This window comes from Austrofundulus limnaeus, unplaced genomic scaffold, assembly GCF_001266775.1.
Source record: "Austrofundulus limnaeus strain Quisiro unplaced genomic scaffold, Austrofundulus_limnaeus-1.0 Scaffold9, whole genome shotgun sequence".
In the NCBI taxonomy this organism is placed as follows: Eukaryota; Metazoa; Chordata; class Actinopteri; order Cyprinodontiformes; family Rivulidae; genus Austrofundulus; species Austrofundulus limnaeus.
The window spans coordinates 301,437-314,026 of NW_013952411.1; the positions used below are offsets into that span (position 1 = coordinate 301,437).

The 12,590-nt window shown below is 37.9% G+C and overlaps 1 protein-coding gene across 1 annotated transcript in view; it reads left to right on the forward strand.

Annotated features, from left to right (window-relative positions):
• Positions 1–5,167: 5,167 nt before the first annotated feature.
• LOC106512659 (muscleblind-like protein 2a) overlaps positions 5,168–12,590 on the forward strand; it is a gene marked incomplete in the record, with an annotated part of 13,017 nt that continues 5,594 nt past the window's right edge. The window contains 5 exon segments of the mRNA XM_014001233.1: positions 5,168–5,371; positions 8,331–8,495; positions 8,590–8,817; positions 8,921–9,172; positions 11,520–11,573. Coding sequence (XP_013856687.1) covers positions 5,198–5,371; positions 8,331–8,495; positions 8,590–8,817; positions 8,921–9,172; positions 11,520–11,573 — 873 coding nt within the window.

The window sequence follows — 12,590 nt, forward strand, 5'->3', positions numbered from 1 at the left end:
TATATATATATATGTATATTACATATAAATGGATAACAGAATCCCAACAAATGAGACCTAACAGTAAAGAAACAAGTCTGCATAAAAACAGACAACCTTGTGATGATAGTGTTAATGACCAYTTCAGAAAGAAATTAGAGCTAACAAGCTGACTGCAGTTTAGTTAAAATATTTAATTCACTGTTTAACTCAAACGCTAAAAAAATAATKTATGAAAGCCACACATATGTGTAATGCTGCAAAATCAACTCGATAAATGACTTACAGGTAAACAAAAATATGTGTTAAGGTCAAAGTAATGAAAGCGCAGGCTGCTGCGTTCTCTTTGTTTTTCTATCTGATTCAATTTGACAGTGGCATTTTCCTCAAAGAGAGCAATACGCTGACCTTTCCTTGTGGCACTCAGTGCCACGTTTCCAGTTTGAAATCTGTCAGCGTGACAGATCAGATAAAGCTCCTCTGTGGCCCCTGAGAGGACCACAGAAACAGAAAGGGCAAAAATAAAATAGTCCTGACTGTTTTGATTTATGACAAGTGACAAAATGTTTACAAAGTTAATAAAAAAATTATGTCAGAACAAGAACTTTTTGAGTAAGAGTATTAGATTTTCTTTATTGTCATTCAAACATAACATCAGGGATGTACTGTAGAACGAAATTACAATGCATATTAACACACGAAACAGCTTGATGAACTAATGTAAAGTTGGAAATGCTAGATTAAACAAAGTAAAATATGTTAGGCATATAAAAAAGAAAAGTATGTATAATAATAAAAACAAAATAAAGTAGAAATAGAGTGAGGTAGAATCCACAAAACTTTTATTAGTACCAAAGCCTGAAATTATCCAAATCCAAACTATCAATTTGTTGATCAATATATAATTATAGCTACATAAATAACAAAAGCTGCTGTTTGCTAATCTCTACACCTGAYATGATCAAAACTCCCTCCCCTGCATCCCTCTGCTTCCTCCCTGGATGATCACATCTGGGTTAGCATCCATGTTATTTGACCTTGAGCATCCTGCTATGCTACATGCTACATTTAATGATTTMACCACTGATGCTAACAGCACAAATCAGATGTTTTAGAATAGTACCTAGTTATCACTGCATCAAGCATCACATTTGTTTTCTTGTTTTAACAATCAGACACAGTCACTAAAGGTCACGCTTGTCCTTGTGAAATATTTGGATATTTCKACTTGTCTTTTTCTCACAATGCTACAGTCCCGTAATGAGGTGTTTATATGAGCGTGAARGTGTGTTTACACAAACTAATCTTAAAAAACCACGTGGTTTGATTTGCTGTTACCTTGGTGACAAGCAAACCCTCGCCCTTTTAGCTTGCTGGCAGTCGTGTGGACCGTACCACTTTGTGGTTGTAGTGGGGGGGTGGTTACAGTAAACACCTCAAATAATATAGCATTGTTTTGATTATAAATGGGACTCAAAATCAAACTCATGAATGTAAACTTTATTTTACAACAGAGTGGCAAGTTTTATAAGTTTTAAAGTTAGTGTATAAGGTTAATTTTCGTCATTTGCTTTTTGGCGCACCCCCGCGAAAGTACGTCAGCACATTAAAATGACGGTCGTACAGTAAGCTGTCAAAAAAGCTTGTTGCTTAAATCTTTGCTGCCCTGAAAAAGTGACGAGTTAGGTCATCGAAGAGGACGAGACTCGGACGAGTAGTGGAGGGGACATTTAGGGACCACTTGGCATTTTGTTTCGTTAGTTCGGTCGCCGTGTCGTACGGTACGTGTCCTCCTCCCAGCTGCTGCGTGATAAACCGGAGCCTCCTGACCTGACGATGAGGTAAGCAGTTCTTTTCCTTAACGCTAACCTAAGCTAATAAAYATTAGCCTCAGTGTGCCCCGTAATGTTTTATAATGAAAGTGTTGTTTTTAGCTCGCAGCTAAGTAGTGACAGAGGGCAGAATCCATGGTAAAGACGTAAAAATCAGTGCTTTTCTTCAAGTACTTATCAATCCGTGCTGAAACGTGCGATGCAAGCCAGTGTCATGTAGATGACTTGCAAACCATGAGCTAACATTTTCTGACAATCAAAACGTTATGATATGACGATATCACRATATGACTATCTGTATTTATAAGTGTGGTGTGTAAATTCATAACCTTTTTTTTTTTTTACTAAATAAGTGAAGTTTGTTTACAGAAAGTGCTTTACAGATGTGCAATAAAGAAAATAATACATTTTAAAGAAATAGCACAAAAATGTAGACGTTGCATTAAAAGAAACGACTAAAAATTTCTAACAATAAGAACAAAATTTTTATGGAGAAATTGCTGTAAATAACTTTTTTTTTCCAGCCCAGATTTAAATTAAGGCACATCTCAGGTTTTCAGGAAATTGGTTCCTGAGTTTAGAGCCACATAACCTAAAAGTTCCTTCTTCTTAATTGGTTCTGGTCCTGGGAGTACTGAGGAAACCTGTCCCTGATGTCCTGAGGGGTCTATACTAAGCATGTAATTCAGATATTCAAGGACTTTCAATGGCCTACAGACAAAAAGTCCAAATTTAAAATATATTAATTTACAAACAGGAAGTCAGTGCAGTGATTTAAGGACGTGTAATATCATTTTCCTAGTTTTGGTCAGAACTCTGTCTGCAGCATTTTGAATAAGCTTCAGCTCCCTCATCTTTTTATTATTATAATTATTATTTTGTGCCTGTAAGGACATCGTTACAACAATCTATACTAAAAATAAAATCATTACATTACTCATTGATATCATTAAAATCCCCCCACTGGCCTATGAGATATTTTGCTGACAATAAAGATAAACACAAAGGCAAAACTTTGCCCCTTATTAGAGTTGTCTAGAGTTGGTTACAGAGCTTTAAATGTGCAATAATTAACTCTAAATGTTTAGAAATTTCACTTAAAASCTCCATATTCTGTTGTCTGTATTTGAACAGTTTCATTAGTAGCTTATAATAAGTATTGATTCCACCTTCTCTAAGTAATCTAAAYTAATTTGACATGAATGTTGGCAGGAAGTTTTCCCTATTGTGCTTCTGCTGCCGGGTTCCCATTGGACAGTTTCTGACTGGGAGGGTTTTTCCAGGAGCAAGCACTCAGACAGGAAGGGGGTGGCTGGAAATGTTTTAGCCACAGCTTGGCAGTCTGTTGTTACTGTTCGGAAGAGAGCGTATCTGGTCTCCGGATCCATGGGGCAGAAAGAGGAGTAAGTGTTGTTACGACCATAACAAGCAAGCATCTGGAAAACTGGACGTCAAGCCAACGTTCTCAGGCCATCGGCAGAAGTTTGGTGCTGCATGATGTGAGAGAGACTGGTTTTTGTGCTCTGCTTCCTGTCTTGTGCCTAAAGGAATTTGCTGCAGTGTGCTGTGGTGCTGCATGGACTGTTGCCCAAAGGTGGAAGAGGAAAAACTATCTCTTTTTTTTTTTTTTTTACATCTCTGCTGTTTGTGTTTCGTATTTGCTGATCCTGGTAGTTGCTCTCAGTGAAGAAACATTTCACCTCTTGAACAGATTTATACAGCTAGTGAGCTACATGTTTTTTTTTTACCCTGCTCAGCAGCTTCCTGAGCAGGTTTGTCTCTCCGCTTCCTGTTTTAATCCAAACATAGTGAGTGGAAGTTTTTGTTGCTGTTGCTGTCCTTGTTTTCTGCATGTGGTCTGTTGGAGTTTGAGTCAGCACATCTCAGCAGTTGTTCAATTAATCTTATTAACAACTCTGGAAAATTGGAGCAGAGGCTTTAGTGGACAGAGAAAAGTACATATCTGCAAATGTTATGAAAACTGGGATAAACTATAGATTGACACTCGGAAACATTCACATATTGTTATTGAATCATTGATTCCCAGGGCAYGCTCAGGCTGCAAATTCCAACTAATAACACAGCTGAAGCTTAAGACTCGTCGTGTAACAAACACATATTTGCTGACTGAGGAAACGGCTTGAAAAGTACTTGAGTGAAGTGTGTTGACAGCATTTACAAATTGGCATACAACCTGTCAGTTGAAATACATTCAGAATTATGATGATTAATGGAAGAATAAGGTAAACAGACCTCTTTTTATTGAGGTAAACATTTCTTGAGTGTATGACTTTGTACTTTGCTTCCATACAGATTGCAAATAGTGTTGAGTTTTACGAGTTTTACTCTGGTTCTTCTATTAATTTAGCTCATTATATGCTTATAAAAAAGGGGTAGAGGAAGGTGTTGTAAGGTATGGATCATTATTCGTTTTATGATAACCTTCTGTGTTTAAAGGTAGTGTTATTTATGTCTTGAYTGAAAAAGTTTAGAAATTGAACAAATCTAGAAAAGGACAGAAATGTGCTACTGGTGCTGTTTGTTTTTCTACAGCTGAGTCAGTAGTCTTCATCTGGTTTATTGATGACTACACATAATCAGACAATAGCTAAAATAAAATATGTTGTATTTTCTCTTTTATTTGCTATTTTTATTTTCTTTTAGATCTTTATGGACATTTTATTACAACAGTTTTGTGGAAAAATTTTGTAAAGCATTTATGTGACAATTACCAAGTTTGAAATGGAAAGGTACACATCTAAAAAAGATACAACCTTTATATAAACTGACCGACTTGAAGATCCTGTTTATTGTTAAATATGATCTTGTATTTTCTAGGCATTGAAGGAATTAAATTTACAGCATATATTTGATTTTTTGTTGTTGTTTTTATTTCCAGGTCAGCGGTAGATGTGCCTTCGAGAAGACAACTCCAAAGTGAAATCGGTCCATAGTCCCATCTGACACGTGCTCTTACTAAAGACATACTCATCTACTAACACGGGATACCTCAGCTGAAAGCATTTTGGTGTCAGTTTCACTTTCAGCACCTGAAACATTGTTGAATTTGAGCCACAACATAAAAAGAAAGAACAGTGAAGAATGACCTGAGAAGGTTTCACTAAAGCAAACAAAAAAAGAGTTTGTTTCTAGACCTGTTTGGCACATTCAGTTTAATAATCTACAAACAAAAACATCTGTTGATTACTTCATTCGGTAATAAACCAATGTTCTGCTCCAGCTGATGGAGTTAAGTTCTCAAAGAAGATTGGGCTTCATTTAATTATAACTATTTTTGTAATCAAACTCCAGTTTTTGGTGTGCATTTCTTCAGACAGTAAGGTGTCACATTCAATATTTTTTTGAGTACTGAAAACCTCTCTGACATGGCGTTGAGTATGTCTTCAGTGAGAGACACAAAATGGCTGACTTTGGAAGTCTGTCGCCAGTTTCAGCGAGGAAACTGTTCCCGCAGTGATAAGGAATGCAAGTTTGCACATCCACCCAAAAGCTGCCAGGTGGAAAATGGGAGAGTTATTGCCTGCTTTGACTCGCTGAAGGTAAGATATGTTTTTGACTCAAAAAAGGAAAACCATCAAACGCCTCAGTAGGAGACGCCTAACATAAATACACTTAGCACTAAAAGTAAGAACAGTTGTGTTTAATGGATTATTTTTTGTTGTAACAATGCGTCTTGGCAATAAATTTTATCCCGTTGGAAAGCCTGTTAATCTCTCTTTTAAGTGGTGCCACATTTGTAAGGAATATGCATTTGTGGGATGAGCAGTACAGCTGAGTGTGTGGGTTGCACACGTGAAATAGCCGCCAAATATTCTCTGCCAAACAGCTTATTCTGTTGTTGCTATTGACACTTGTTGTGAGCTTCTGGTACCTCCAGGTGCTGACAGTCAGGTGCCCGGTATGAGATTTATTGCAAACAATCATTGTTACAACAATGAAATGATCTACAAACACAAATTTCCGTACTGAAGTGACATGTGCTTGAGTGAACCTTGACTTTTTGTTCAGTTCTATAAAGATAAGAGAAATTAAAGTTGTTTAAAAAGCAATSTAATCTTTTTTATTTTTATTAGATTTTTTTTATCCAAACTCCTCTCATGGTAGCGTGGGACTAATTAGTTGACCCTTCTCAACAAATATGTTTGAAGCTACAAGTTTGACAAACTAAACACTTATAAAAAATAACCCTATCTGCTTTAGGTCCTTTATTCAGTCTAATAAGGTCCCCTGTTGCATTAAGATGCCCTCACATCCATTCATGCTGCAAACTACAGAGAATCTACAGTCTCACAGCCATTAACGCTCCAGTGCTTACAAAGTCCAAACCAGCGCCGTTTTGTGTGTGTGTGTGTGTGTGTGTGTGTGTGTGTGTGTGTAAGTACATCAAAATACTCCTTAAAGATTCAATAATCTGATCTAGACAAGTTAAATGAAACCTTACAACCAAAGTGGAATAGAGCCAGTTTATCCTCCTCTTTGCTCAGTGGTGCAGGATGGGCCTTAATCCACTCCATCACATTCACCATCACATCCCAATACAGCTTTAAAGTCTGGATTATTCCCACAGTATGTCACTGCCTTATCTCTTTGCTCAACATGTACTGTTGGTCAAAATGCTGAAAGCACAAAACAAACTAGTTACCTCATTTTTATAGAAAACAACACATATGAGCTTATTCACTTTGTTCAATTTAATCTAAACTAACCTTGCAACAAAGTGTTCAAATCTTTTTTCTTGTAATTTAAAAACTATGAAGATTAGGATTATTTTCAGTGTAGTATTATAGAATTGGAAGAGTAATATATATTTTTTTATTTAATGCAAAATAGATTCAGTTGTTTATTTCTGTTTCTGGTTTTTCCAGTTTTCATCAGACTTCACACCAGCCTTCCCACAGGAAAACTGCACCTGGTGTCTTTACACATGTAAACATTACAAAAGCTTTTTTTTTTCTTAAAACCTATAGTATATTTACACACGTGCTGTTTACACAACACAAAAGGGTAACTTAAGCTGTTACCACCCCACAAATAAAGCTGRAACATTTCAAGCAGAGAGTGGGATAAAGCCAGAAATTATTTTTGTCCAACATTGAATCTTTGTTTAATTTCGACAGCTTAGTCTTGTGAGAATAAACTGAAAGTTGCCTGTTTCTTGTGTCTATATCCTTTACTAATTATGCCTCAGACTGACTAAAAGCTAGCTAAAGAAAWGTTTTTCCTCACATTTTCACCCCTTTTTTATTTATCAGTTTTGCTGATAGTTGTGTCATWTGATTGGTTAAGCTTGAGCTTGTAAACAAGAAAATCAGAGCAATGCCTGTCGAAATTCATTTACACAAATTAGTTCTACTGAAGGAGAATGAGCTCGGGCTTTGGTATTTTAACTAGCATCTCATGACCTTTTACTAACATGGCTCAAAGCTGTTAATRTCGTTATTACTGTTAAATGTTAGGGAAAAAAACACTAAAACAGTGAAAAGGTGAACCAAACCTGTTTATGGTGTCTTCTAAAATGGTGTTTTGGAACACAGAGCAGGTAAGATAAGCCGTGGAACTTAGAACTGTTCTCTGACATGTAGACATCAGCTGCTGCACTAAGAAAAAAAGAAATCATTAATTTACATTTATGAGTGTTTTCTGCCTAAAGTTTTGATATGGAATTGKTCATGGAAAGGGTTTCTTAATGTGCATGTGTTTGTGCAGTCTGTTGTGCTGATTGCACCGAAGTGTCCATCCATTTAGCTCAATCTCTGGATTGCAATTGGAACATTGTTGGATTATTGGCATGTTCTTGTCCATGTAGGGCACAGTGCTGAAATGGGTCTGCTTTGGACCTGCTTTAGGTTTTGTAAGGCACTAATCACTGCAGGGCTTAATATCCATAAATTRTGTTAAGTGAACTGTTACATGTAAAATATATACTGTATATRTATTTTTAAACAAATTACAAGTATTCTTAAAGCATTAGTCTGAGATTTATAATACATCATCAGTATCTTTAAAAGGAGCTTTGTGGGTTGCTGCCTGACTTGTCCTCCTATTATGTTGACATGGAAATATTCTCTGGCACATCACCTACCTTTAAAAAGCTGATGTTCAAAGTTAGTTCAATGCCAGTGCAGTAAAACATGACTCTATTATGATGCAAGGCCAGTTGAGTATTTACCTACCTACACTTTGACTTTGGTAAAGCCTTGGTAGAAAAGAAAAAAAAAACCTTGATTTGGATCACAAGCATAGGGGAAAAAAACAACTATTTTGCTGTCAATTAAGTTATTTTTGATAATTTCGTGAATAAAGACATTGATCTCAGAGAGGGTGAATTTTGTATGAACTAAAAAAAATTGGTATTTAAATTTAAAAAAGGTTTTGATTTTGTCATCTTTTACTTATGAGTCTRTATTTATCATCAGTCATTTCAAGGGAGGGCTGTAAAATTTTACGACGAGGAATAAAAGGGTGGATTTGAGTTCCTCTGTTTTTCTCTCAAYGCAGGGCAGATGCTCAAGAGAAAACTGCAAGTATCTTCATCCACCTTCTCACCTAAAAACCCAGTTAGAGATAAACGGACGCAACAATCTGATTCAGCAGAAGACGGCCGCGGCAGTGCTCGCCCAGCAGATGCAGCTCATGATCCCTGGACCCAGTCTGCAGCCTGTGGTAAGGTCCTAACAGCTCCAGATGAACTTCCTTCCATGGTACTATACTTTACAATACTTGACTCAAGTGCAATCTGTTCTTTCTCTCTCTTTAGTCAACGTTTCCTGTTACGCAGGGTCTGGGCACTAATACCAGTCTTGGTTATGGTTCATACATCACACCTTTGAGCCATGGAATGAGTCTCATTCCCTCAGACATCCTCTCTAGCCCCCCACTTCTTGTTCCTGGCAGCCCAGCTGTCACGGTTCAGTGCTCCTCCTCCTCCTCTTCTTCGTCCTCCTCTTCTCCATCACAGAAGCTACAGCGTCCAGACAAATTAGAGGTATTCACAGACTAAAATGTTCACTGAGAAATGRTAATGTTTTTGTGGCTATGGGCTAAAAGTTCAACTGTTCTCACCGTCTTCATAATTGCTCCGGTTTCAGGTGTGTCGTGAGTTTCAGCGGGGAAACTGTGCGCGAGGGGAGACAGATTGCCGTTTTGCTCACCCCAGTGACAGCCCGATGATTGACAGCACTGATAACACAGTCACTGTTTGCATGGACTTCATCAAGAGCCGGTGCTCCAGGGAGAAGTGCAAGTATTTTCACCCGCCTGCACACTTGCAGGCCAAAATCAAATCCAGTCAACAAGTCAGTCAGACGGGAGTGGCAGCCCAGGCCACAGCTGCAGCCATGGTAAGACAGCTTTTTTCCTGATGTTGACTCTAAAAGTGTTTGTTTTCATCAGCCACTCTTACACTGCTTTGCCAGGGATACCTTTAGGCTAACTTGTTCCTCAGCTCAAGGATTGTTAAAATCTTGCTCAGTTATAAAGCCTCTTGTCTGTATTGAACCAACATCTCACCGCCTGCTCTGAAACAAGCTCTCATTTGTTTACATACCTGTACATTTGAGTAATGAATATTAAGCATGTTATAACCAAATGTGCTTTATTACCTCGTTACAGCTTTAGAGCTGGTATACGACCAGTACATAATACCTGTTGCTGAAGCATTTTTCAAACTGCATGAAAGCTTAAAGGTTGTCCAGCATYTGAGCATGCCATTAAGCACATAAGCAACTCAGTTTTATAGTAAAAAGTTACTTTTTATTCACATGTAAGGTTTGTGAATGGATGTTGTTTATAGCTATAGAGTTGATGTATTCCATACTTTGTAGAGCTTGTACAGTATAATACACTTCAGTTAACTGATATATACAGTCAAAACTACTGTAATAGATAAACGAAACAAAAAACTAGAAAATTTTACATTAGTTTTGGTAACGTATAATGTATTGTATTATTTTCTGTGCTAAACAAAATCTGCACAGAAAATAATACAATACATTATTAGTTACCGAAACTAATGTAAAATTTTCTATTTTCCTTTTAAGTTTTATTGGGAGATTTCTGTCATCAACATGTCTCAGTGAGTTTTAGGTTTAAAAAAAAAGGTTAAGTGTAAATAGTTTTGTCAATTAAAATTAAATACTTAGTAAAAGAAACATCTATCGGTCCATTAACTTCCCCTTGTTCTGGAGTTGAGTTGCGGGGACAGTAGCTTGGACAGGAGACCTGGACCTCTTAGGCTACGTTCACACTGCAAATGCAACCCATATCAGATTTTTTCATGACAATCTTTAGCTGCACCGGTCCATCTGTCAATCATACGCTCCATTCTTCCCTCACATGTTAACAAAATCCTAATACTTAAACTCCTCCACAAAGATCTGAATACTCCTTGAGTGTCAGAGTGCAGTCCGCCCTTCTCCGACTGTAGACCATAGCTCCAGATTTGGAGGTTCTGATTCTCTGCCACAAACCACTCCTGTGAGAGCTGGAGATCACAGCACGATGACGCCAACAGGACAACGTTCGCGAATAGATCGAATCCCGGGGCTATCGAATTAGACCTCTTTGCCTCCTAGCTGCAATGAGAATTCTGTCTTTTAAAGTTATGAACAGATATGGTGACAACCGGCAGCCCTTCACAACTCCCAGTCTGAAGGTGGCTGACATACTGCCATCAATGTGAACCAAACTCTTGCATTGTTTGAATAGGGACTGAATAGGCCGTAGCAGCATGCTATCCAGTGCCCGACTCACAGAGTGAGTGGCTTTTCCAAGTCCACAAAACACTTTTAGACTGGTTGGTCAAATCCCCATTCCCACTTAAGAATCCTAGTGAGGGTGAAGAACTGGTCCAGTGTTCCACAGCCAGGACAGAACCCACATTGTTCCCCCTGAATCTGAGGCTTGATCATCAACCAGACTCTTTTCTCCAGCACCTGTAAATAGACATTACCTTACCTTATATGTGTGATGACAACAGAACAATATGCACTTTACAGCCCAACAATTACTTCCAGTTGCATTTTGTTTTGTTGCAAGTTTACAGTTTTATTTTAAGTTCACCAAAGCACTTTTTTTTGCATCTTTCAAAAGTCAAGAACCAGCCGTCATTCCAGCTAAATTTCTGCAGTAAACGTAGTTCTACACTGTGTGCTTTATGATAGAGGATGCATGGTTCATGTGTTGGTTTATGACACTGCTTTGGGCTGGCTCTCATACAAACCGAACCATCTTTCATTTCAACATGTTCTGTGCTTGCTGTGCGTTCCATTGGTGTGCTTTCTGGAAGCCAGAATTTCTCTTTGTAATTTTAAACTACATGTTTGCAGCTTCACTGATTTTTGATTATATTAACAACTCTGATTTCTGGTTACATATTATCAGTGTACATTTAAAGGTGTACGTTGCAATATCATTGCTATAAATCTGTGTTTTACGAATTTTACTGATGAACTAATTTTTGACATACAATCATCAAATGTGCCCTTTTATGCATTTTTATGACTGTGCATGTATATTATGTTTTATGTGGTATACTACATTCAGATTCTTTTGTTTTTGTTTTCCCCCTGTCACCTATCCACAATGCTGTCCTCCATGGTGCACCTCTTCTTGCTGTTACCTGTATGTTAATGCGCTTGAATCCCATTGGCCCACTGCCATCATGTGCTCGCTGCCTGCTATTTAAAGACTCWGTCGACTGCCAAAGCAATGAAGCGACCCCTCGAGGCGACTGTAGACCTGGTACTTTCACCTTTTGCTTTGCATGTAGCTATTATTTGTACTATGATAACTTTCTTTTTGTCATTGTGGTTTACAGCCTCTTCAAGTCTCATGTAGTTTTTGTGTGCCACCATCATTAAGCTTTATTGCTTAAAATATGTCCTACATTTTGATTAATTTGTTACTTCAAGCATATCCTACAGTTGTGTGTTTTTGTCCAATCTGTGCCAATATGTAGTGCTGGGCGATATGTTCAAAATTTTTTCATCACGRCATTTTCAACATTTTCACCGGTTTCACGGTGTTTGATGGTATTTTTCTTTTCATCACAGCTCAGCTGATAATAAAATGTACAAACCCTGCTTACTGACCTTTTTTCTTTTACTGTACCTCTGTCTGTCGCTGCTTCCCTCCTCTGTGTCTGTTCTTCTCTGACTGGTGGTTGGAGACAGTAGTCATGCATTTTGGTCCAGTCGTGAAGGAGGAGGGTTAAGAAAAGATTATGATCGGGTTTATTGTTTTATGTTATTTATTAAAGCTTATCAGCACGACTCACCTTGCACACCAATTAATTCCAATTCCACTACGAACTACTTCCCGCAGGCTTTTCACAATAGAACCACGTTAAGTCTCCATCAGCATAACGTCTCCGTATTAACTAAATGCGTTAAATCTAACTGTGCACGTCACCGAAAAGGTGTTTACTACATTCAGCGACGGTGAAAACGGGATTTTTTTTTAAACGTCAGTCAATATAAGCAGCGGAATCGCCACCCGCGGCGAGGTACACTTCGCTGCAGCATGCAGAACGGGGCGGTGACAGACCTTTCCGTCGGTCCCATACCTTATATGGAAATGGGACTATAGCATTCCGAAAATGAAGGTTGCTCCTTAAAGACGCGGGATTAAGAGAGCAAAGGAAGAAGAAAGGAAGAAGTTAGAGAGTTTCTTCTACTCACGTTGAAGTACTCAGAGCATTATTTATTAATTTCTTTTATCCATCTCCCCAAACACAGACCCTCAGGTTAACCGGTTAAC